At 47.0% G+C, this 24,297-nt stretch overlaps 9 protein-coding genes across 9 annotated transcripts; 3 read left to right on the top strand and 6 right to left on the bottom strand.

Annotated features, from left to right (window-relative positions):
• Positions 1-1,082: 1,082 nt before the first annotated feature.
• LY89DRAFT_582658 (amino acid transporter) lies at positions 1,083-2,759 on the bottom strand (the record flags this gene model as incomplete). Its single annotated transcript, XM_018209176.1, has 2 exons — positions 1,083-2,496; positions 2,548-2,759. The coding sequence occupies 2 exons, from the start codon at positions 2,757-2,759 to the stop codon at positions 1,083-1,085; spliced, it is 1,626 nt and encodes a 541-aa protein (XP_018073371.1).
• Positions 2,760-6,510: 3,751 nt separating this feature from the next.
• LY89DRAFT_510444 (uncharacterized protein) lies at positions 6,511-7,417 on the bottom strand. Its single transcript, XM_018208069.1, has one exon. The coding sequence runs from the start codon at positions 7,269-7,271 to the stop codon at positions 6,603-6,605; it is 669 nt and encodes a 222-aa protein (XP_018073370.1). The 5' UTR covers positions 7,272-7,417; the 3' UTR covers positions 6,511-6,602.
• Positions 7,418-9,240: 1,823 nt separating this feature from the next.
• LY89DRAFT_696371 (uncharacterized protein) lies at positions 9,241-10,236 on the bottom strand (the record flags this gene model as incomplete). Its single annotated transcript, XM_018216829.1, has 3 exons — positions 9,241-9,338; positions 9,389-10,136; positions 10,192-10,236. 3 exons carry the CDS (start codon positions 10,234-10,236, stop codon positions 9,241-9,243), a joined length of 891 nt encoding a protein of 296 aa, XP_018073369.1.
• A 1,527-nt stretch (positions 10,237-11,763) lies between these two features.
• LY89DRAFT_582737 (Bet v1-like protein) lies at positions 11,764-12,388 on the top strand (the record flags this gene model as incomplete). Its single annotated transcript, XM_018209179.1, has 3 exons — positions 11,764-11,985; positions 12,106-12,268; positions 12,315-12,388. 3 exons carry the CDS (start codon positions 11,764-11,766, stop codon positions 12,386-12,388), a joined length of 459 nt encoding a protein of 152 aa, XP_018073368.1.
• Positions 12,389-12,852: 464 nt separating this feature from the next.
• Positions 12,853-14,019, top strand: LY89DRAFT_510039 (uncharacterized protein). Its single transcript, XM_018208068.1, has 4 exons — positions 12,853-13,014; positions 13,065-13,235; positions 13,322-13,451; positions 13,543-14,019. The coding sequence occupies exons 3-4, from the start codon at positions 13,335-13,337 to the stop codon at positions 13,945-13,947; spliced, it is 522 nt and encodes a 173-aa protein (XP_018073367.1). The 5' UTR covers positions 12,853-13,014; positions 13,065-13,235; positions 13,322-13,334; the 3' UTR covers positions 13,948-14,019.
• Positions 14,020-14,091: 72 nt separating this feature from the next.
• Positions 14,092-15,122, bottom strand: LY89DRAFT_581841 (UPF0103-domain-containing protein; the record flags this gene model as incomplete). Its single annotated transcript, XM_018209129.1, has 2 exons — positions 14,092-14,926; positions 14,977-15,122. 2 exons carry the CDS (start codon positions 15,120-15,122, stop codon positions 14,092-14,094), a joined length of 981 nt encoding a protein of 326 aa, XP_018073366.1.
• Positions 15,123-16,053: 931 nt separating this feature from the next.
• Positions 16,054-17,863, top strand: LY89DRAFT_732536 (glycoside hydrolase; the record flags this gene model as incomplete). Its single annotated transcript, XM_018219690.1, has 3 exons — positions 16,054-16,065; positions 16,171-16,633; positions 16,689-17,863. 3 exons carry the CDS (start codon positions 16,054-16,056, stop codon positions 17,861-17,863), a joined length of 1,650 nt encoding a protein of 549 aa, XP_018073365.1.
• Positions 17,864-20,265: 2,402 nt separating this feature from the next.
• Positions 20,266-21,973, bottom strand: LY89DRAFT_582305 (putative formation of crista junctions protein 1; the record flags this gene model as incomplete). Its single annotated transcript, XM_018209157.1, has 2 exons — positions 20,266-20,310; positions 20,360-21,973. Coding segments are annotated over 2 exons (1,659 nt in total), but the record flags the coding sequence as incomplete, so codon positions are not given.
• A 771-nt stretch (positions 21,974-22,744) lies between these two features.
• Positions 22,745-24,256, bottom strand: LY89DRAFT_683819 (putative ras-related protein ypt5). Its single transcript, XM_018214763.1, has 4 exons — positions 23,954-24,256; positions 23,879-23,905; positions 23,639-23,830; positions 22,745-23,582 (listed from the first exon to the last, which is right to left on the bottom strand). The coding sequence occupies exons 1-4, from the start codon at positions 24,011-24,013 to the stop codon at positions 23,238-23,240; spliced, it is 624 nt and encodes a 207-aa protein (XP_018073363.1). The 5' UTR covers positions 24,014-24,256; the 3' UTR covers positions 22,745-23,237.
• Positions 24,257-24,297: the final 41 nt, after the last annotated feature.

Below are 24,297 nucleotides of genomic sequence, written 5' to 3'. Positions count from 1 at the left end.
GTTGCTGGACAACCTACGAACATTCCCTTCCAACCGATCTAATCATAATCCGCCTTCTTCCCATTCGCTCCAGTCTTCGAATCAGCCTTCCTTCTTTTCATCGTCTAAGTTACAGAAATCAGCAAACATGGGACAAAACCTCTCCTCGAAAGTCGTCGTTGATACTTCGAAAGATGTCATCTCGCCAGCAGACGCCACTAATGAGAAGATTCTCCTCATCCTCTGGCTCAGCTCGGCTTACGCCATTGCGATGATCTGGTCGACCGTCATGTTGTGTGATAGATGGGGAGGACCACATGGAGGGCGGAGGGTCGGATTTGGGAGTGTCCTTGCAGCGATACTTCTGAGTACTGCGTGGCCGCTCGTGTTCGTGTATCTGATGATGAGTAATTAGGAGGTCCAACATGTTTGGAGGGGGACAGATGGAGGTGGGAGGTTGGCAAATGGGAAGAATGGAGTTCAGGCGATAGATGGGACGAGACAATTATTGGCAGAGGGAATGTTCGGCCCCGTTGTAGAGCTGTGTGCGGTGCACAGGCCATTTTTGTTACAGTAGGAGGAGAGTGTCAGCTTCTTTGCAATGGAGAGCTCTTGTTCGAATCTTTATCGTGTCCCTTGGGCTCACGAAGCCTAACATGTGCCATAGGTGATACTCGGGATACGACTCAACTTCAATTACGCGGAACTTGGCACGGTGAGATAGGAGCCAGCTCGCCCCAAAATCATTAATGTGCACCTTCTTTGAGATGACAGCCATTTGTAGGCAAAGGTGTACCATTGAAGAGGCGCGAATGAGGATATCCAGGTAATCCTTCGTACGTAGATTTGCCAGAGTACCTCCATGTGCTAGGTACGTTAATACAGATTGGGTCTTTATACTTTACGATAAATTGTGTACTCAGCAAGTCATTTTACGCCATTTGATTCTATCACCTGGCAAATGAGCCAAAAGTACAACCAATCCCATAATATCGCGGATTTCGATTTGAACGCTAGCATCCAGATTTCTCTTTAATATTCCCCCATCAAACCGAACTAAAAATACAACGATCCCATAGATCAGAAATCTTCTTTCTATCGAATCATTCCAGCTTCTTCTTCTCCCATTCAGTGACCACCGTTCCATCTCGTAAGACAGCTTTGCTCTCAACCCACGTGAATTTCCCCAGCTTAGGCCAAACCACACGCCACAGGAACCAGTAAACTCCACCGAGGACTAGTACAACAAGACCAACGATAGGGTATAGCCAGTACGGCAAACTAGTGTCACCTTTCCCTCCTGGTGGCCGAAGGAATGGTGCAATGAGCAAGAAGCATTGAGCCGCAAGGAAGAAAATTGGAACAATAATCCAAGCCTTGAATGGGCGTGGTAGATCTGGAGCCGTGTATCGCAGAATGAACAGTCCAATGACCACGAATAGGTTGATGATTGAAGACGGATAGCCCTCGACGTCCAAAATGAAGTTGTATGCGTCTCCTGACGGGATTGCGACAATGACGATGAAGCTGGGAATGAAATGCAGCAGGAGTCCAGCTCCAGGCGCTCCCTTTGGCCAGCTTGATGCCCAGAATCGTCCAAATGGAAGTACACCCTCTTTCGCAAGTTCTTGGTTGACTCGAGATTGTGCAAAAGTCACAGTGAGCACGTTTCCGAGGGCAGAGATTGACACGAAGGCTGACATGGCTTGTTGAGCCTTGTGCCCGAACACCCTGAGTGCAAAGTAACCTGCCACCGTTGTTCCGCTGCTGGCAATCTCTTGTGGTGTCGCTGCTGCGAAAAATGCCACGTTTGCGAGAAGGTAAAGAACTGCACATATCCCGAGACCGAGCGGACCGGCAATCTTGAGAGTGTGAACTGGGCGCTTAACCTCGTTGAGAACATATGCGGCGTTATTCCATCCAGCATACGAGTTCAAGACTTTGAATAAAGCAGTTGCGTATGGACCGCTCGAGTTAACTGATCCTGCGAATGAGTTGCGGAATGAGGCGTGAGGATCAGGGATCTTCTCGTCACCGCCACCGAGGACGACAAACCCCGTGATGACAATGAAGACTAAGATCAAGATCTTAATGCTACCGAGTGCGTTCATCAAGCTGACTCCGAGTTTCGGCGTGAAGGTGTGAACACAGGTGACTACTAGAATTACAGCGACGGCAATTCCACGTTCATTCCATGCTGTCACTTTATGACCAATCGCAACGAGAAAGTTGGATGAAAAAATAATGCATCCGCCGGCTGTGAAACCTAGAAGGACAGCTTGGGTCGAGAAGATGATAGTTGCAAGTAGTTTCGGTCGCCTGTACACTGCTTCGAGGTAGACTTTCTCTCCGCCAGATCGTGGGAACATACAGCCGAATTCTAGCCAAACACAAAGGCCAGCGAATGAAAGAATAGCACCGAAGACCCAGAGCATCAATGCTGCTCCCACTGATCCGACCGAGGCGACGATGCTTGATGGTGTGGAGAATATGCCAGTCCCGATGATACGTCCGATACTTGCGGTCCTGTCAATCCTCATCCGAGTGCATAAGATGAGGAGAACTTACATCAAAAAGGTCGTGCTGAACAATCCAAGATGTCGTCCCATACCACCACTGGTATCCTCTGCGAAGCTTAACTCTCCTGGCTCCAGCAGGCGTTCTGCTCCTGGCTTCACCTCATCGCTGCCCCGACTTTGAGATTCGATAGTGACCACAGCATCGGAACTTTTGTTGGGAGAGTCGAACTTGAAGATCGATTGCAGTTGATTGAACGCCATTCTTGCTAACGAGAAGGACAGCTACAACTGATGGCTATGATGAGCGAACTCGATAAAGTCGTATCGCCAGCGCTCTCTCGTCTCGGTATTTGCTCACTTCGTAGACTCCAGTCTTGAGATTTAATTCACATTGACTGAAATTACGAGAGTGCGTTCATGAAATAAAAATGGTTCGGCCCAGCGATATGGTCTGAAATGATGATGCAATGCGTTTGATTTTCTGGTACCGAAAGTAACGAACGGTCTTGATAAACTGCAGAACAATGTGCGACCCAGCTTGCCAGAAGTTGGCCTCAATTGGAATGTGGAGAAGGACTAATTAATTAAGTACCCGAAAAGCTTGGGCAGCTAGAAGCTTTTCTAGCCTGCTCCATAACATCACCCACGAAATGCCAGAGTGGATATTCATCATTCATTGCTGGTATTGCGTTATCTTTAACCTGGCCATTTTGACACACGAACTCCGTGATTGTCGATATGGTGAGGGGAGATGTGCATGTTGCCCCAAATGCACCCTGGTATTACCTGCCCAGATATGATAAGAGAAAAGAATCTGTGCTTAGACCATCGTTCGAAACTATTTGATGTGACGATCATCTAGGAGACAAGATAAGGGTGTGGTATTGTTTAGAGCTGGCTAGCGGCGATGATAGGAATGTAGGGCGGGGGATGAAGTAAGTACAAATGAAAGACTGGTATAGTGGTACGCGATGGAGATGAGGAGAGGACGAAGAGGTGAGAATGATGTGGTCTCTTAGCCACGGTAACTGCAGCCACACGGCAGTGCCTCGGCTTTGAGTCCTAGTGTCTTGGCGCTCCAGCCACCATGGCATTCAAGCCACCCCCAGATTTTCGGGTTTCTCAACTCCATCTCTCATATCCCTCCCCCACTTGTGCCTCGCTCGCGCACGAAAATACCTCAAACACCAACTCTAACATAACATGACACAACACAGTACGGAGCATCCTTCCATTTCTGCAAGTCGCTGTTTTGGCCTCGCCGTTATCTTTACTCTTCCCGCCCATATGAGATGTTTTACTCGGTGCGACGTACTGTACATACGTCCTTTCCTTCCAAAGACCGTCTTGACATATACGCACAAAGCAATTCAAACAAAGCAAAGTCTGCATAGATCATCTCGAGCGTGTTTCCATCTTGCTTTCCTCCAATTCATGCTTCACTCTTTCAAATGGAGTTCATCTACCACGGGTGGGCCGAGGCGGGTCTCGACCATGAATCCTTCAGTTGGAGATGCAGTCCGCTCTATATAAATATCTTTAAACTTTGCAACTTCATTTCTTCGAGACAAAGGTCGGCGGCTAGAGTTCTTGCCACTTGGCAAAAAAGCCAGAACATGCTCATGTGTTCTGTTCAATTTGGCCAAGTGCCCAACCCTGTTACGTTGCAATGCCAGCCAAATCCTGTCGATGGAGATATTTTGGTGGAAATAACTCGCTGGATCGGTCTCGTTGCAACCTTCGCTATGTGTTCAGTCCATCCTTCGACCTGCAGTGATGCTGAGAGCCAATTATTTTGTTACTTTCATTTTGAGCTTCTAGGTACGCTTTCAGATCCCGTGGCTGGGCTCGAGCTCTACTTTCTTTTGTTGGTAGGCAGACTTGTGCCATAGCCCCTCATATATAGAACCAACTGTAAAGTAGGTCATTCGTTTTGTGCTTTGCCTCCAGGTTCCAACAAGACAGCATGTACTAATAGGAGACCCATCCTCCGTAACCATTCATTATATGGATTCGCGAAAACATTTCGATCTCTAAAGTTTATTCAGTCATTTCGTTCCAAAGTCGTCTTCTACCTCCAGTCCCAAAATGAAGACTAACGCTCTATGGTTGCTGTTCCTTACATTCTTCTATACGACGAATGCTCAGCAGATGACGGACTCTACTACTTCAACCGTCTCTGGAAGTCTAACAGATTCCGGAGGTGCATCGACAGTAGTCTCTACAAAGTTATACAACTCAACCAGCTATGTGGTATATACCAGCCCCGTGGTATACTCTTTTCAGTCTTTAATCACCTACACTACAGATGGGAGTGTTGTTATCAGTGAGTCTTAACCTCAACAACGCATGCACTCGAGAGTACTGAATCTCTAGGTACTTTAACTGGTTCCTCATCAACACAAACAGCATCAATAACTGATAGTACGAAGAGTGTCCTACCTACTAGTCAAACAACAAGCCTAGTCTCAGATTCTGCAACGGCTTCGCTCACTCCATTGCTTTCTACCGAAGTTTCCACTGTTACATCCTCAGTCTGCGCGGATACCGCACTTCCTGCATGCCTAACTACGTTTGTGACGACGGACATCGTGACTTTAATGACAACTATCGAATTCTCGACCTTGCTATCTACAACAACACTTTGTCCCACAGGGACAGACGTGTGTGCTACTTCTATCATAAGTAATACGGTCACGGTCACAGCTACAATCCCAGTTCAAACGGCCACTCAAACTACATCCAGCACGAAGGTGGTGACCGTTTCAGACGTACGTATGGTGGCTGAAGATCGAGTATTCAGGCTAACAGAATCCAGATCTCGTCAACCACAACTAGTTCCACCTCTTCTAAGCAAATGGGACCAACAGGTACTGGCACTTTGCAAACCTTGTCCTCGACGGAATCTAGCTCCGAATCTTCTTCTTCGTCAGTGGGACCCAGTACGAAGACTTGGCAGACCTTGACATCCTCATCTGCCTCGAACACCAATGAACTACCAAGCTCTGCAACTTCATCAGCAACACTCACGACCCTTTCCAATTCGGCCACATCCACAAAGGCAACCCTTACGACATCATCTTTATCTTCATCTTCACCAGTATCCACTATGATCTGTGGGACTGACTATGATATCAACTCAATCTCAGCGAATGGCATAAAGTTGAACCTTTCCGCCGGTATGTCTTTTACTCTAGGGACAGACATATATGCTTTGCCTACCGATGTGTTGGGCCCCTACACGCTTAGCGTTGATAACGAGAAGGCAACTCCTTTGGCCACCACGACCGCGACGGCGGGGTCGAAAGTCAAAGCGATGAAGGATAGGCGAGGGCATTTGTTTTGGTAAGGTACATTGACATGAGGAAGGAGCAGGAATGCGTATAGGGGTGCATTTCATTTCTAGTCGTGATTTATGGGAACCGGAAACTTGGGACGCTCGTTTATTTTTGCTTGGACAATGTTTGGATTCATTTCGCGACTTCTGGTTCCTTTCAATGTTTCAAGGCTCCTTTGCTCTGTACTGGCCGACCACCCTCGTTTGTCAAGAATATGTGTAGAATCCTCTCATCATTAGGAATGGATTGAATCATTATACATTGTTGTTCGTTATAACAAGTGGCCGGCTAGGTGTCTGCCCGACTAAGAGTACTCGTGTCAAATTTCAGGTAGCAACTGAGACTGCCCACAAATTATCCTCCTACGTTCCTTGGTTCACCCACCCGATTATTCTACATGGTATCTTTGAGCAATAGCGAAGTATGCTCTCCGGTCAAGTCGAAGGTCCTGTGCCGTACCGTTACAGGTTTGTTTGTAGTTATCTGGTAATTGCTGATATAGGTTGAATTGTTAGTTGCTATCCTTTGTAAACACGACATTGCAGATGACGTACCTTTTTCATCTACTTGGGACGCAAACATATTCCTTGCCCATGCATACTTGCAGGAACTACTTCGACGTATGTTGGTGGCCAGACCAATGTACAATCTCGCTTCGCAGATGTTTCAGAGTACCAACATATTCCCACTTGCTCTCAGCTACCAGCAGGATGAGGTGCCTCTAGTATACGTAATGTTGGGGAAAATGGAGGTCCAACTTCGGACACTACAAGGTCTCGACGTGAGATAGTACCCAGTTGTACTCGTCAAACATCTGACTCGCTCTTTTGCTAGCCCATCCCATGAAAGGGTCTTCGCTGCAAGACAGACTTTGGTCGTTTTGCGGCGTAGGAGCGGCAGGGGCCGGCTGCACTGAAGCTTCGTCTGATGGCGAGGGATATGACAGCGAAGGGTAGTGCTGCATAGGACAACTGTGCGGAAGTGGTAAAATGACATCCCTTGGATCAATCTGCTCATAGGCTGGAGTTTGCTCCAAATCCATAGCATCGTGTTGCGGTAGCTTTGGTGCCAATGCGACATCAGCACGAGTCGAATCTGGCGCAGCCGATGCTAGACTGGCACGGGTCGAGTCTGGGGCGGTGATGCTGCTATTCGGACTCCACGACAAGAGGTCGGTGTAACTGGCATCGGTCCATGAGCCTGCATAGCTACTGCTAGACAAGTGGCCAAAGTTCAAGGATGTCTCTTGACTGCTCACTAGATCCGAAGCATCCCAGAATACGTCGGCATCAGCTGGCAGCTCCACGAAATCTCTGTATGGTACGTTGGTCGTGAACTCTGGAGGACTTCTGTACGATGGATTAGCAATTGATAAGAGTATAGGGTGAAAAACCCCACATAATGTTTGTTCCATCCATATCTTGGTTGGCAACATGAGTCGATGGTTCTAAGATCGGAGTATCCGCTCGAGTCTCCTGGGCTAGATGAGTAGCTACCTCTGTTTCGTTTGGCACCTTTCCAAACATCTTATTCTGAGGACATGTCGCTGGATTACACTACTAGCAGTCAGTACAACCGTAGAATATACCCAAAGGATTCAGACTCACAGCAGATTTTGCAGCTCTATGCTTCTCACAAGCATTCCCTCTATTCTCCGCCACCTTGCGCCTCTTGACCGGATCGTAGGGGCCTTTCTTCTTTCTTTCCAATTCCCTTCCACTTTCCAAACTCCAGGTAGTCATCAAACCAGTTCCATTGAAATCCACAGAGCCCTCTCTTGCGCAAGAACTTGCCCTCGAACCTGGCCTAGAGCCCGCTCTAGATCCTGTCCTCGAAGGAGCTCGTGATGTCGTCCTGGATGCTAACCGGGAGTTTGGTCTGGTACTTCCACCAACTGCTTTCCAATTTCTCAACCCTGCCTTCTGTTTCTGGATAGGTGAAACTTCGACATCTCGTTTCTTTGCAAGGCTGGTCTGAAGATCATTTTCCGGAAGTTCGCAAATGATCTGGATACCTCTTTCTGAGTCGAAGAATTTCTTCAGAGCAGCTTGCATGAGCTGCAATTCCGTTTCAAGAGTAGGGAATGCATAGATAAGTGCATCTTTCAAAGCTTGCGTTCCTCTCTTGGGCGAGAATTGAGGGATCCCGTGCTTGTCACGGAAAATGCGATAGGCAGGCGTTGAGACCGTCGTATTGTCGTCCATTGTGTGACGATTGGATGTGGAGAAGGCAACAAATGTATGGTCAATTGGAAGGCATCAATCATTGTGGAATCAAAGATTAAGAAGAAGTGTTATAGACTGAAGATTGGTTTTGGATGAGGTGAGGATCTAAATGTGGCTCAGCCTGCAGGACGGATGCCGCATTGGGAAAAGTAGCTAAGCTCGATTTAGTGACCGTACGATCACGTGTGGCGCCTCCGTGGCTGCCTGTCTCAGCCGAGATGTACTTCAAACCTCTATTATTGTCCGTTGGAATATTAGATGCATCTAAAAGGAGCCTCTTAGTCTGTTATTCTTGAAAATTGTTTTATTTATGTGTGAGTACGGTCGGTGAAGAACAGTTCAGCCTTTTGACCTCTTCAAGATTGCTATAAATAGAAGCTACTCAAACAGAGAAGTTTGTCCTTCAAGTCTGAATGCCTTGGAATGACAAGAGCCTCTCAAAATAGCATAATGGCGAGCATGTTGCAATCTTGAGGAAGAACGCAATCTCCTCCTTCTCCCCAACAGCCTTTCAGTTTCGAGAGCCTCGATGACCGATGTTCGAAATGGACTGTGACTACTGTCCGGCTATGCTTTGAACACTTCAGAGGCCGCACCAATCGCAGATGTATATATTCAAACCCATCTCTTCGAGGAAGCCAGAAATGCAACAATAAGCGCACTCACGGAAGATCACATTTCTCCTCTGAGCACAGAAGAGCAATGCCTTGAAAACGCACTCGTAATATATACGCAAATAATTTCGTATAGAATGTATCTCTAAGCACTTAGTCTATGTTCGTCAAAGTCCAAGGTCCTACGGCTGATCAATGCCTTCTCAAGTACGCCTCTAGAACCCGAGTATGGCAATCAACAAAGAAGTTGAAGATTGCACTGTAGACCAAGAATATCTTGAATATCGTCTATGAACAGGCATCAAAATCTACCATCCAATCAGTAAAGGAAGCTCTCCATTATGTTTGCCAGCATACGCTTCTACCACCGGACGCCAATAAGCCGCCGTGGATTCTTCGACGAATCTTCCTCTATAAATCCCAGAAATGTAAACGCCATCCAATCCGCACACCATACCTACATATAACCAAAGATGTGAGTGCGAGTCTTTACCAATGCGAAGAAAAGTTTATTGCGTCGCGTCGTCGGTCTCAATTGAGTCCAGGCTCCGGAGGGCGTCTGAGATTAAGACACTATTACGATAGCTTTACCTTCATGGCTTCTCTCTCGCTCCAAGGCAGCTTCTAGCTTAAGAAGCAATTGTGAGGTTCTCACTACCAACTCTAGGGCACGATTAGACCTCTCTCTTCATAGATTCCTGGATCTCTCCTACCTTCATATTGCAATGTATATCCGACATTTGGATCCTCGTCTCTGCCCCGCAAAAGGGGAGGTCGCAAGTCTGTCCTCTCGACGACGCGCAAGCGCAGCCCAATATCTTCTTTCACGGATGACCACAAAAGTCGCTTTTTCTGCTCTTCTCGTGATTCTGATGAAGTGGAAGTTGTTGATAGCGGTGATTGCGACCTCTCGGCCAGCCAATCCCTCCATACCCTCATCAAGCCTTCGCTAATCTTGGTGCTACTGGAGAAATATCCATTTGGTCCTGGCTTGACAATGTTGACCACAGATTGAAGCTGGCAAAAAAGCTCATAGGATTCTAGGTCAACGTTCTGGCATACTAGACCTTCTTTTTGACTTGTGACCTGATCGAGGGTAGCTTGGAGCCAGCCACCAGTTGGTCGTGGGGTCCAGATTTTGCGATCCCCTTCTGGTTGTGCTGGCCGGAAATGGGAATAAAGGCCCCTTAGTCTTCCCAAGTCGCTACAGGTCTCCTTCTCGATGCCACAGCTTTCTCCGTCTAGAGCATCTGTACCAAGATACTCGCAGTTATAATAAGGTGTGCTGAATTTTGCAGAAGGATGATAACATTCGAGAATGAGTTGTCGGTCTGCTACAGAGGCTGCCGCAAGAAGTCGTCGATGAATGATGCTGAGAATAACATTGTGGATACGGCGGGATGTGGTGGCCATGGGAAGAAGAGTACGCGTCGGGAACAGAGACAGGATGCTGATGAGGATCTGCCAATAAGTTGTCAGCATGTAACAGCCCAATTGAGTCACTGTAAGAACATACCTCGTTTGGCAAGGAGCCAATACCCCTGGATGTCCGGTCGATCATCGTATCAACTCAATTGGCAAAAAGATGTATAAGAAACAAAGACAATAAAGTTTGAGTTCTTGGGTAGAAGATGCTGGGACTGGTAGAATTTTATACCGCTACACGTCCTGGAAAGTTCGGATCCTTAATCGGTCCTTGAACGGGGGGCCATGCGAGAATAACATGAGATTGTGATATTGCTGGTCCACTTCATCGAGGTCTGACTCAACGCAGCCCTCTCAGGACAGGGCTGAGTGACAAATTGTCGGTGAGGCTCTTATCTGTTGCAGATGGCTGTGAGGTCGTCCCACTGGATTTGGGAAAGTAGCACTTCCCATTCAACTCAATGATCCGTGGTATTGTCGCATTCAACGGAATGCCCGAGTGAAAGGTGAGACTAGTATGTTCCCATGATGACTCCTACAACTTTTCTATGACGTAGCAGGAGAGATCCTCATTGACCACTTGAAGTTGTTGAGATGCTATGTCCTAGATGTCGCCGCATCTGATGCTGCACGAAGATAAGAATCCTTGCCGATCTGCCGGCTTCGGGGGTTTAAGTCACGTGTCGGCATGGTAGCCCTTTGATATCTGTGATGATGAAGAGTTTCAGGGACGAGGCAGATGAAAAGATTCCACTCTGTGAGACAAAAATTTGAGGCTCCAATTATTGTGGTGAGACTTTCCCATTGCCGAGCCCCTTTATTATGCGAGTAGTCCCGAAAACATCCGTTTTCATTCCGGCCCTTACCGATGTCCGTCCGCCTGCTGTGACAATTTATGAAGCAGGAGTTGAATTCCATTCTCAGATCCTTTCATTATTTCGTACTTTAGGTTTCCCTCAATCATCATCGCAGGCTCAGTTGTACAACATCAAATCGAGGTTCTGAAGAAAAGGCTCTAATGCTCCACTCAAAACTGCAATCGGGCGAGCTCCTAACTTTCTGCCAAAGCGATGTCTGAGGAGATGCAGTGTTCCTTCTGCAGGACAAAGTTGCTACAATCGAATCAACGAGAGAACATCTGGCTCAGAAAATAAACAAGTTCCTCTGGATTCCACTCTTTGTGTCGGAAGCTTGCATGCCCTCCTACAACCTGGTTTGGCACTCGCCCATCCAGGATTGCCACGCAAATCTCGAAGCATATCTTATTCTTCTCCGAAAGTAAAGAGAACTATCACAATCAGCGTTGCTCAGTCAATCGACCATGTTCATGGAGATCTGAAATAATGTGCAGGTGATTTTGCTTGGCGGCTAACAGCAATTCGCTTTTCAAATGTAGGAGCACAACTGGAGTATCTACCTTGAATTCACTGCCAGGCGTGGTGCAGAGTATCCTTCTGCAGAAGTGAAACATTCTCAAAATTCGCTTTGTTTGCCTTCAATCTGTTTGTGAATCGCCATATGCAGGTGAATTACGTCACACCTCGCATACGAAAAGCTCCTTCCCATTCTACCTATATATCACACCACCATATCCATCCTCTTTCATAGCTTCACAATACTCACTTCAACAACAAATCTCTCCAGCTCTCTCAAACCTTACAAAATGGCATCCCGCATTCCTACCTCAACCTCCGTTACGGAGTCCGCCGTTATCGAGGCCAAGTTTAGCGCTGTTTGGCACCTGATCAAGTTGGAGAATTTCGGTCACTTCTGGTCTGCCTTGAAGAACAGCGAGTCTGTCAAGGGTGCTTCTCCTGATACAGACATTGTCAAGTGGACTTTCAAGGATGGAACTGTTTTGGAGGTCAAGCAAGAAGAGCATTCTGTTCGTCGTCCTCATTCTCTTACTTCTTCACTATAGTTCCATCTGCTCTTACCCCTCATTCTGCTTTATGAGTATCTTGTTCGAATCGAGTGAAATTTACTGACCAAATTATGAACACAGGCTATCGATCACTACATCACCTACTCGGTCATCTCTGCTCAACCCCAGTTGACCTACTCGAGTGTTCTCAGCACTGTCCGCTGCTTCCCCATCACCTCTGGTAAGCACGAGGGCCACACTTTCATCCAATGGACTGGAAGCTTCTCCAGCGATGCTGATGCAGGTAAGTTCAACTTCTGTCACCACCTGACATTGCTAATAGTTCAAAGGTGTCATCGAGGATGCTAAGTACAAGCGCCGTGAGGCTCTCGCCGACCTCGCCAAAGCCGCTGCCAAGTTGTGAATTATGAGTAATGAGTCTTTGGCTGCAGAACGATGGATGAATGGTTGACGACGTTGACGGGATTTTGATGAAAGCATGGTACTTGCATGGGTTTATTCTGGTGGGTATGATGGGCATATGGAAGTCCTGCTCATTCCAAAAGTTATGAAAGCTGCAGTAATGGAGCCATTCGGACTTTTATGAATTCCGACCATGATGCTCACTTGCTTCAATTCTGCTGCGAATGGTGAATACCTCGCTTTATTTGAAGCTAATAGCCGACAGTTGAATTACTCGAGGTAAATCTTAGCGAATATGAACAAGCTTCACTCTCACGGACATTGGCAGGTCTCTCTGAGCTCATTCTCCCTGCTTTGAAGCGGGAAGATGAGTTTAGTACAACCACGTGACTACAGATATCTTCAACCCTGACCCCCTCACTTCAAATGTAACCAAGAACCATTGGTATCTAAATTATCAAGTATTAAGCACTTGATTCAATGTCTAAACTACCACCGAACTTTGCCAGAAGATTTTATGAATTGAGTTCTAGAAATCAACCACGTGCCTAACTGAGCCGCGATAATTATCCGGGGTTGACAACCACCTTCCAGATACAGGTTGATGAGCGATTTAAGAGTATATATGTAAGTACTTTGTCTCGTTTACAGCAATTTTTATACTGACATAAATCCAGTACATCTCAGATCCACCATCAAGACCCAATTCGCATCGCCTTGTCGTCAGACATTTTTCATATTGACTAAGACATCACATCCTTGAGCCACAGTATAGAACCAAATCATGACAGATAGAACAGTGCCAATGCAAGTATTGTGTCTAGGCATGTGCCGTACGGGAACTCAATGTACCATCCCTCTGAAGCAAGCATTTCCATGAACAAGACTCAATATTTACAGCACTGGCTGATGCTTTGGTATTGCTGGGCATAAGTCCCATCTACCACATGAGGGAGGTAATGAAGATGGGACATCAGAAATACTGGCTTCCTCTGCTCGAGAAGAAGATCGCCAATGAACCGATAACAAAGGAGGAGTTGGACGAATTCTTGGGAGATTTTGCTGTTGGTTACTTCCCATGATTCTCACATATTTTCAATGACTATAGTTGAAATAAGCTCAGGACAATTTTCTGACGAGACTTGGGCTCTGTAGGGCGTGTCTGATATCCCCGCAGCCATCTTCGCTCCAGAGTTCATGGATGCATATCCAGAGGCAAAGATCGTGCTCACTACTCGCGATGAGGAGAAATGGTTTGAGAGCATGAAAGCCACTATCTGGCACGCCAAAAACTCTCCGTTCGGACAGACAATGAGTGACTACTTGTGGGGCAATGATCGTGAGGGAGAAGGGAAAATGAGGTTTTTAAGACATAATGAAAAGGTCAGAAGTGCGGCAAAGGAGAGAGGGAGAGAGGTGTTGGAGTTCGAGGTTAAGGAGGGGTGGAAACCGCTTTGTAGTTTTCTTGGGCCGGAAGAGCGGAACAGGGAGTTTCCGAGGAGTGATGACTGGGCCGCGTACAAGAAGGAGACCCAAGGGAAGGAAAGCAGTCAGCAATAGTGTAAAGAAGTAAAGTGGACTCTGATGGCAAGCGGCGTTGCTAAAAGGTGTAGCATTTGCAGTATATTTCACTGGCGTTCTCTAAGTTCCGTTCCCTGACCATCCCAACGCCGTGCGACCAATAATTTAGCTTCAATAAATTCCTCATAGCACAGCATACGCACTGGCATAGCTCACCGAGGAATCAGTGATATCCTCCACCTCACTGCTCCTAGCGTACCTAACGAACTTAAATTTCCCACTTGTGCCAGAAGCTTTGCCTTCCTTCTCCAAAACCTCGATAGCAGCCATGACAACTCCGATTGGGTGTCGTCCACAGACGGTATTCCCAGTCTGTTCCAAGTTGTGGAGGAAAGCACTGTGTTTGCCTGATTCAATGGCATCCATTGCTTGTTTATCTAACTCATTGATGCTCTCATAGATAGGCGGATCTGTAGGTGCAGCTTCTCGTCGATGCAGAGATTGGCCTTTGCTGGATTTCGCTTGAATAGCACTTTGTGGTAGGTAGTATGTATATTGGAAGCGTGTACCCCAATGGCAGAAGTCGGAGGATACAACGAACACATTCGTTGGATCGGCTAGGTATTTCGAGAGCAGCTTGCCAAATTGTTGTTCTTTTGATGGGTCGGTATTTCCAACTAGAATCGGAACGAGTGTTGGATACTTTGTCGGATCGTCGAAGGTTTTCGATATCATTCTGTAGATGTACGGCAGATGCATCTCGAGACTGTGTTCCGTTTCGTCATTTTGCGTGCTCATCGTATCAAACTTCCCGGTCTCCTTCAATTCTGCCACTATCTCCTTGTCTATGACAAAATCTCCCAGCGGGGTGGCATATTTCGCATGCCTTGACAACGCGCACCCGGACAGATAATAAGCGTGGGATGGACCGAGAAGGAAGATGCGTTTGCATTTTGAAAGATCGAGGGTTTTGTAAGCCCATGCAGCGGTTTCTCCAGAATACGAATATCCTGCATGCCTTCATTTTGTCAGCAGAAGCCATGAGTGAGATCTGAAAAGCTCACTCACGGCGCAATGATGACCCTTGCGCCAGCGACAGGTAGGTCAGCCCCGTCAATACTCACGCCTTGCAGCCATGCGTCGAGTTCAGATTGGAGCTTCTTGGGATTCGAAGTATACCACGAGCCAGCATGGCTGGCAACTCTTGTAGACATTGCGCTGACGGGAATGGAGATGGAGATGGAGACGGAGACGGGGACGGAGCTTGGGAAGCTCTGTTGTGTTGAAGACGACGTGGGATAAACATGGGCGCGGGGTAGCTTTCTCAACCTCGTCAAGATGGTCCGTGCGCGATATTGAATTGGCATGGGGAGAGGAGGACAAACCCCTTCATTTCTACTTTTCTCTTGCTACAACCACCAACCCACACAATACCCATTCTAAAAAGCTCTGCTTCGCACAACAACCATGCTTACCATACGGCACTGCTATTGTCGCTACGACAGACAGAACCTAGATGCCTGTTATTATCTGCAATTCCGGCTGTTTCGACGTAATTTGCCTGGCACACTTCTCACCTCACCTGTCCATTTTGGACGAGGACTTTGGAATGATGACTTTGGATATTCATCTGAAGTATAAACCACATCTCGAGCATTCTATGAACAGTATGGGCTCGTACGAATAGTCGATTGATAGTGCCGAAGCTCTCTGAAAGATTTAACTCTGCCCTAGCCACCGGATATTACGGTTGCAATCACTCACTTATCCTGTCGGTTCGTTCCCTTCTGGCTCCCTCCCTTTCGAGTAAGTCAAATAGTGCGTAATTTTATACTATAGTGGCCTTGATCGGGGTGTGGCGTTAATAAGACATTGAAAAAAGCATTTAAGACAGTGGTAATTGGAAATCTATCGAAATTCCATTCATATTAATAACGCATAGTTGCTTGAATACTTATGATTTGGTGTTTCTTTACACTCGTGGTCTTCTGGGCCGTCCACTCTTTCGCGATTCCCTCGAAATCCGTTTGAAAATGTCGTTCGTTTCGTCCTTTTGCACGGTCATTTCTGTTTTCTTATTCATTTGTTCTTCTCAAGCACATACACACCCACGCGGGCATGCTCGTGCTCATTCTCACACGCAACATGGACATCCCCGTAGATCTGCTCCATCATACAGCCCCACATCTAAGTCAAACGTTGCACTTTATTGGGTGAGCAATCTTTCTCCCCATGCTATTTATAACGCTGACATGATTCTAGGGCCAAGGAGCGGGTCAACAACGTCTGCTACATTTTTGCAACCAGACCACTGTGGACATCATCCCGATAGCCTTTCTCAACGTTTTCCCTGCTCAAGGAAATGGATATCCGGGAGATAACCTTGGGAATCAGTGTTGGGGCGCACCCTACGTGTTCTCAGGTCCTGGAAACAATACAAGCTTGAACCAACTACAATCAGAATGCCCACAAATCGTCGAAGATATTCCTGTATGCCAATCAACTTATGGAAAAAAGATTATTCCATCATTAGGAGGTGCAACAGCTACATACCAACTTACCGGTGCTGCTGAAGGCGTGGCCTTTGCAGACTTTCTCTGGGGTGCATTCGGACCCCAAACTGCTTCGTGGTTGGCGAGTGGCCTCCCGCGACCTTTTGACGGCCCTAACAATTTAGCCGTTGAGGTTGACGGCTTCGATTTCGATATCGAGTACGCTCCAACTGGTGAGTTGTACCTACAAATGATCAGACCACATGTAGCTGATAACAGCGCATACAGATGGCTCAGCAGGTTATATTGCAATGATACAGCGCCTACGCAGATTGTTCCAGAGTGCAAGCAAAACTTACTTGATCACCGGAGCTCCTCAGTGTGTCGTACCAGATGCGAATATGGGAGCAATGATCTCTCAAACACAATTTGACATCATATGGGTACAATACTATAACACTCCTCAGTGTTCGGCACGCAACTGGGCCAACGCCAATCCGAATTATGGAAGCACTGGGCTTGAGCTTCCAAGTGGATTTAGTTACAACACCTGGGAGACGTTCTTAGTTGGGACAGCTAGTGCTAACGCTAAATTATACATTGGCGTACCTGGAGGTCCCACATCAGACGCCAACTATCTCAATGTAACAGAGATAGCAAATCTAGCAAAAGCATATTTTTGCAAGCCAAACTTTGGAGGGATTATGATCTGGGAGGCCACAGTAGCCGAGGCAAATCCTTCTGGGCCTTACTATTCTACCGTGAAGAAGATCTTGACCGGGTATCAGAATTCATTATGCACCACATTCTCAACCACATCGGTAAGCAGCAAATCATCGACGCTCCTGACAAGTACAACATCGAGTTCAAAAGTTTTGCTCAAGAGCTCCACTAGCAACGTCAAAACCAGCATGACATCGAGCTCGAAAGTTTTGCTTGTCAGCTCAAGCAACAGTGTGAAAACAAGCACGGTTTCGAGCTCGAAAACCTCAGCCAAGAGCTCACCCAGTAGCGTCAAAACAAGTACGACACCGAGCTCGAAGACTTCATTCAAGACCTCGACCAGCAGCGTCAACACAGGCACCTCTTCCCCCATTCATCTCTCAACAACGAAATCCACATCAGCAAGCTCATCCAGTAAAGCTCAATCTGCACAGTCTTCATCCTCCACTACGCTTTGCACCACTACCAAACAAATCACTACTCTGGTGTCGAGGACCGTGTACATCCCAGCTAGTTCGATCAAATCTTCTTCCAGCAGTAAGACAAGCCTCAGTTCGTCCAAAACGACCGTCTCCTCCCAGACACCCTCCCCGACAGTCGTGGTGCCTGCTGGTGCTTGTGGTCCTGTTTATAATGTTGCTTGTGCCAGCGGATATTGCTGTTCACAGTACGGTTATTGCGGGACTTCGTCCGCATTCTGCGGAACTGGATGCCAGGCGGCTTTTGGAACTTGTAGTTAGATTGATAAGTCGCGTTTACAAGGCATGTAACTTCACGCTCTTCGTTTCATGTTGAGATTTATGGTGAGCATATGTTTCCTTTCTGCGGGTGGCTTGACAGATTCTCCTTCCTCACCTACAATGTCAAGGACGCTTGTCAGTGGTACTCTCAAGCAGATCTCAAGAGTTTTCAAAGCAAGTGTATTCTTGGCTTCACTCGAAATCTATTTAATTATCTGATCTTGGTTGAACTTCTGTTGTGCTCAACCATATATTTGAGTCCTCGTCTAGCTGTGCTTAAACTTTCCCTTGTTTGGCCATCCGGACACCTCTCCATGTAATCTCCTTCGAATGTTGGCTGCGATATTCTCCAGCCTTGTAATTTTTCTTCTTTAGGCCCATCCGCGGAGTACCGCAGGGTCTTCAAAATTGCGCGCTCCCCACTTCGAAGAACGCACCGATTAAGAGATCTGGAGTACAAAAGTGCAGTCATCGGCAAGGAATCATTCAGCTTCAGCCAGGTAGTACACTTTGCATAATCCCCAGTAGTGCTCGCTATTGGCCCGGTTGGCGACGATACATCCTACTCTTCTCATGGCTTGGCGTAGAAGTGAATTCCCCTCTCGTGGCTTTTTGCCAAAATAATTGGGTTGTTTGAGAGTCTCTGGATGATACCCATGGATCTTGTGGACGCGAATTGCCTTCTTACTGTGCTTCTCCCGCTTGGTCTTCTTCTTCTCGGATGGTATGACCCTCTTAAAGTTGACGTCCGCGGGTTGTTATCGTTGTGTGCTGCTCCTCGCCTTCTTTTCCTGTTTGTGAGCTGACTTCGACGTCCACGAGGGGTTGCGAAATTTGTCCTTGCCGGAGTTTGGTTCGCGGCCGCTAGATCGTGACTTGTTTTTTTTTTCTCAATTCTGATGCGTTGCTCCCCAGATATTGGAAGACTCATTAGTAGCCTCTGTAGCTGAGCCTCCGCTTTCAGAAACTCGATTGCATCACATTGGGCATCATATTCGGCGCTCTTCAACGGGTACGAAAGCACTTGATCCACCTCATTGAGCTTTGTATTTTGTCAGCAAGCTAATACCTGAGAATAGGTGAGGGAGGGGAGTTTTACCAGTTGGAAATCTATGGTGGCGTTTTCATCGTCCGGATTCTTATCGTGATGGCGGGCTCAGGAGAGAGTCCTATACACTGCTTTGATCTTGAAGGCGTCACACTCCTTTGAGGCTTCTTGGACTTCATAGTAGTTGGGGAATGATATCTTGTAGGTTGCTTTAAAGAAAACATGGTTCGAGAATAGGCTTTTCTATTGGCGAAATTTGTTTGGGTTTGAAGTGAAAAGCGCTGAGGGATAACAAACCCCATGAGACCATGGGAGCTTGCTTAAATTTATAAACTGTTCTAAACTTTAGTCTCGATGGCAATCCACGTTGACCAATATTTGAAAGTTGTTGTTATGGCAAGCTAATGATGCTGTTCAGGATATATATGTGAAGTTGGACTAGCCTGTCACGTCCGTGAAGCCTCGTCAATGGTATCCAATTCAGGAAGCAAGGTATAATATTATAGGATCGTACAAAAATCGAGGTACCTGGACAACTAGCCACTTTCATGGTAATCATCGTGAACGCGACGGACTACGTGACTGCTGCCGAAATAGATTCGACACCGACCTCGAGAAAATATCGCGCTAGACCGACGTCAGTAACTCGCTCTTCATACCTGATTCGCCAGCCTGAGCTTTAGGCTTGCAATCTTAATAAGTTTAAATAAGCATTTCTTCTGTCACTAAGTCCGGAAACCAAAGGATGCTAATATACTGTTAACTCAGTTGACAGCTCCAGATGGACTTAGGCACGTCATAACGAATTCCGCCATAACGCGACTTTAAAAACTGCACCCGACACCGAGCAAGTTTTCTACGATCTCCCCTAATCGACAGGTGAGATCCGAGTTTTTGTTTCTGACCCGTGTTTTTCTTTTTCGTCTATTTTTGATTGGGTGGTTGTGAGATTTTTTTGGACTCGATTTTCGCGACGTTTGTTTACTTTTTTTAAGCGAGGTCAAAAAAACAGGAGTCTTACTGTAAAATCTGGTGTATCTTGTGCGACGGAGATACGGTGGGTGCCTCTATAAAGATTTGTAGCCGTAGTTATTGAGGCCGGTCTGATCCTTTAAATGGAAATTAAACGGCAAAGGGACTGCTCTGATGGTTTCAGTATCATATAAATATGCCATGTAGGATCTACTTGCAGCACTTGCCGCGAACACAAAGCTAGTAATGAACGCTTGACTTGATCACAGTATCAAAGATTGTGCAAGAATAAAGTACATATCTATTTTGTATCTCTTACACGCTAATAGCAGCCATCTAGACCACTATCCACTTCTCATGCATTGACAAATGAAATTTGTTTCTATTCGACCCTCAAGCTTTGCAATCGGGCTTCTGTAGCAATGACCTATCTAGATGTTAGATGAGTAAACTAATCACGATGGAAGAGAACTTACATCTAGAGCCTGTTGCACCTCGAGCACTTTCCTAACCTCGCCCAGCCAGTCCCTACTCAACGTCTTTGCCCATCCTTGCAGCCCATTCATCTCTCTTGCCGCGTTATCCAGATCACCTTCCTCAAGGAAAGTCTCTGTTCTGGTCAAGATACTCTCCACATCATCTCCGGTAGCGAGACCCTTCTTCTTGAATAATAATTTGCTCAATAAGTAACTCGAAGCGTGACTCGCAACACCAGCTTCCTCGGGAAGCAATGAAGCTTTACGAACCTCACTTGCAACGCGGCGGAATCGGTCAATAAGGTGTGCTGATGAAGGAACTCCTCTTTGATAAGCAGTAGGGTTGATGGATGCGATTGCAGCATTTACGACGGGATCGTCCGAAGCAATTTCTTTCAAGGCTGCAAGTTCTCGGACGAATGGCCTAGGGATCTCGCTTTTCTCCAGATTGGAGCGGACAGCCTCAACAGCGACATGGAGATGTTGAGTCTTCAAGTTAGCATCAACTACTGAGTTCCAATCTGTAGTGAGCTTCTCCAGCTCGTTGACGGTGTTCGACAAAACAGAAAGCTTGCCAAGACGAGCACCACGCTCTTCTTCGACCTTGTCTTTCACTTCTTGTATGAATTTGCGTTTCATCTCAATTGCCTGCTCCAGAAGACTGTTACGCAAACGTTGTTCATTGACCTCGTTTGCTTTCTCGATTTCAGCTTTCAGCTTTTGTTCATAATTTTGAACAATCTTCTGGCGTTCGGTTTGATATTCTTCTTGCCATTCTGATTGCTGGTGTTGCATCTCAGCTTCTACGCGTCGAATGAGTTCTTTCGCAGCACGATCAAAATCCTCCTTCTCGGCCCTGATTTTGGCTTCGGCCTCCTTCTGTATGGCGGCTTTCAAGCCTTTGATCTTGGATCCGACTTTTGTTAATTCGCCCTTGGCCTTGACGATTGTGCCAGAGTATCTTTGGTTTGCATTATCGGCATTGACAGCAGTGATGATGTCGTTGAGCATCTTGACTAAGTCTTGAACCACGGGCTCGTCAGCATCCCTGATGTTGATTGGATCAATCATTGTGACCTCTGGCGGAAACTTTGAGGGTTGATCAACCTCTGGGGGGACGAAAGGAACAGGGGCTGGCCCCTTTGTCGCTGTTTGCTCAGCTTTCACGGGATGGCCTGGTTTTGCTGGAGGCTGTGACTCTGGTGATTTTCCAGCGGGAGGTATAGACTTGCTGGGCGCAGGAGTATCCGATTTCTTGACGTCTTCAACGGCCTTGACCTTTTCTGCTGGCTTCGTCTCCGTTGGATCTCGCAGGGCTTCTTTAGGCTTCGCAGCGTCGGGTTTCGTAGCATCGGCATGCCGTCCTGTAGAACCCGGCTTGCTCTCTTCAGCGACCTTCCATGATACTCCGCTCTGGCTTGGTATATTGACTGAAGCTCCAGTATCTCTTGGTCGAGAACCTCTACCTGCAATCTTCGGAAATCTTTTTCGAAATTCCCTCTCCTCAAAGTACAACACCGCATCTTCTCCGAAAGGTACATATTCGGTGAAGAAATCGTGGAAATTGTCATTGACTCGGGAATAATAGACTCCTCCAGCAAATCCCAGCGTACTCAACAAGAAAATCGTGGTGAAAAATCGTCGAAAGAACCTGCGCTTTGGCTTTGGCTTGGGTGCAGGAGTTGGTGACGGAGGGGGAACAGAGGGAGTCGTTGAAGGTGGAGGAGGAGGAGGCGGAGGCGTCAAGGGAACATTTTGAGGTAATATTGTGTTTCCAGGAGAAGGTGTAGCTGGAGTTGCAGGTGTGGGTGCAACCCTTCCAGGAGGGAGAGGTTCAGACGTGCTGGAGCTGGCAGACCCGGGGAGCACTGCAGGGCTTGAGTCGGCGATACTGGGCTTCTTCTCATCCGCATAAGTTCTCTGAAAATGCGCCGAGAGGTTAGTAGCTGATTCAATTCTTCAATGGGATAATAGCAAGCTTTTGGAGCTCTCACCACGCTTCCCGAACCCACCCGACCAGCTTGTATTGCGTGCCATTGACGTCCAGCATGGGCTACACTGGGCTTGTAACCAAATGCTCTAGACGACCGAAGTGAGGCGCGCAGCATGACGGGCTGCGTTGAGCGACAGAAAGTGTTGAGGTTGTGGTTGTCAACAGCGCGCGAGGACGGCAGAAAAGGTTTGAGCTCTTGCACGCAAGCTTGTGCCAAGCGATGATGAACCGGCGGCTCTGGCAAGGTTCACTTCAAACTTCACGACCACGACGGAACATACCGTAAAATTGGGACATAAGATAACAGCGTTTCAAAGGTTGCGGGACAATATGAATTGGAAAAGCAAGTTCTAAAAAGAATACAAAGAATACAAAAATCAACATTGTTTTTGCACCGCTATCTACCACTATATCCTTACGACCTTAGTTCGCTCTCGAGATTTGACCTGCTCATATATTCCAGTCTTTTACGATACTGAAAATTTCATAATCTACACAGCGTCGTTAAGTTATTTGAGGAATTTCAAGAAGCATAATCACATCAAACTCTCTGCAGTTTGTGGAAATCGTTGATTGTTCTAGTGCTTGCATACTTTACACCCAAATGCTGCAGAACGACTAATAGGAAGACCCTCGCGCCGTGCAGGAAACCCTGCTGAACCAACCCTACCACGAAAACTAGGACACATGAAGGTATTAAAGGCCTCTCTCGTAAATAGTCCGGATGACTGCATCTATGCTGGCCCCGGCCGCGCTATAGCAATCTCGCTCGAATGGGATGATGATTGTGGTTGGGGAAGACTGAATCTCAGGGCCGTGAAATTCAAGGAAGGAAATATGCGGTTGTTTCAATGTCTACCCACTCCGTAGCTCAAATATGTTTCTTTAACAAGCACAAGGACCATTGTTCTGACTTGGTGTCTCGGGTCTGAGCTCCACACCTCCGCGACCACCAGATCTTGGATTTCTCGGACCGGCTTGGTCTAAAGGTAACTTCTTCGCAATCGAAGTGAATAACTCTCTAACGTTCTCTGATGTCTTGGCAGATGTTTCGAAGAAGAGCAGCCCGGCTTCTCGAGCGTAAGCCTCGGCATCTGCGGTACTGATAGCACGCTTGTCTGGTTGAGCAGTGACTAAATCGAGCTTATTGCCAGCAAGAGCAATGATAATGTTTTCGTTTGCCTGCCGTTGAAGTTCCTTGACCCATTGCTTTGCCTTGTCCAACGAAGACTATCAACATGTCAGCTGTTGCTGGACTAGTATCTCACCCATCATATGAAGCTTACAGCTTGTGTGATATCATAGACCACTACAGCGCAGTTGGCATTTCGATAGTACATAGGCGCAAGTGACTTGTACCTCTCCTGGCCAGCCGTGTCCCAGATCTCGAATTTCACAGTTGTCTGGTCGTCGAGGGAGATGGTTTGTGTAAGGAATGCAGCACCGATAGTAGATTCTCTGAAGTCATCGAATTGGTCCTACAAAAACGTCAACTTATGCTGCGCAGAGGTGCGAAGTGTACTGACTTTGACGAAGCGGAGTACGAGGGAGCTCTATCTCAACATTAGCAGAAGTCAACCATGTTCGACAATCAAACACACCTTTCCAACGGCAGATTCCCCCAGCAACACCAACTTAAACTGCGCGAAACGTGGTGGCATGTTGTTGATGGTTCTTGGGTGTTGTTCTTTGCGTAGTAGTTGTGATGTACGAATCTCGGGTCGGGATGATGAGGTGGATAAGGCAGTCGCCTTTGGCTAAGGCACGTGACATACCCTTGCCTCAGGTTCAGGAGGTCGTACCTAGGTGCTAGTGTCCTTCTTGACCTTCCTTCTCTTCCATGGGGAATGATATCATGACTATATATACGGTGAATTGGAGATCTTCAACAAGGCCATAAAGCTTCAGTACGATGAAAGAAAGGATGAACGACTCCCCGTTCGCA

This window comes from Mollisia scopiformis (genome assembly GCF_001500285.1).
Source record: "Mollisia scopiformis unplaced genomic scaffold LY89scaffold_9, whole genome shotgun sequence".
Taxonomy (NCBI): domain Eukaryota; kingdom Fungi; phylum Ascomycota; class Leotiomycetes; order Helotiales; family Mollisiaceae; genus Mollisia; species Mollisia scopiformis.
This window is presented reverse-complemented; position numbering and strand designations above follow the sequence as displayed.

Bases quoted from the DNA above. Each gene is read 5' to 3' on its own strand.
- LY89DRAFT_510444 (XM_018208069.1), bottom strand. From the start codon at position 7,271: ATGTTGCCAACCAAGATATGGATGGAACAAACATTATGTGGGGTTTTT.
- LY89DRAFT_510039 (XM_018208068.1), top strand. From the start codon at position 13,335: ATGAGGGAGGTAATGAAGATGGGACATCAGAAATACTGGCTTCCTCTG. The intron at 13,452-13,542 runs GTTGGTTACTTC...TGGGCTCTGTAG, and splicing joins AATTCTTGGGAGATTTTGCT to GGCGTGTCTGATATCCCCGC.
- LY89DRAFT_683819 (XM_018214763.1), bottom strand. From the start codon at position 24,013: ATGCCACCACGTTTCGCGCAGTTTAAGTTGGTGTTGCTGGGGGAATCT. The intron at 23,906-23,953 runs GTGTGTTTGATT...ATGTTGAGATAG, and splicing joins GGGAATCTGCCGTTGGAAAG to AGCTCCCTCGTACTCCGCTT. The intron at 23,583-23,638 runs GTAAGCTTCATA...ACATGTTGATAG, and splicing joins TCTATGATATCACACAAGCT to TCTTCGTTGGACAAGGCAAA.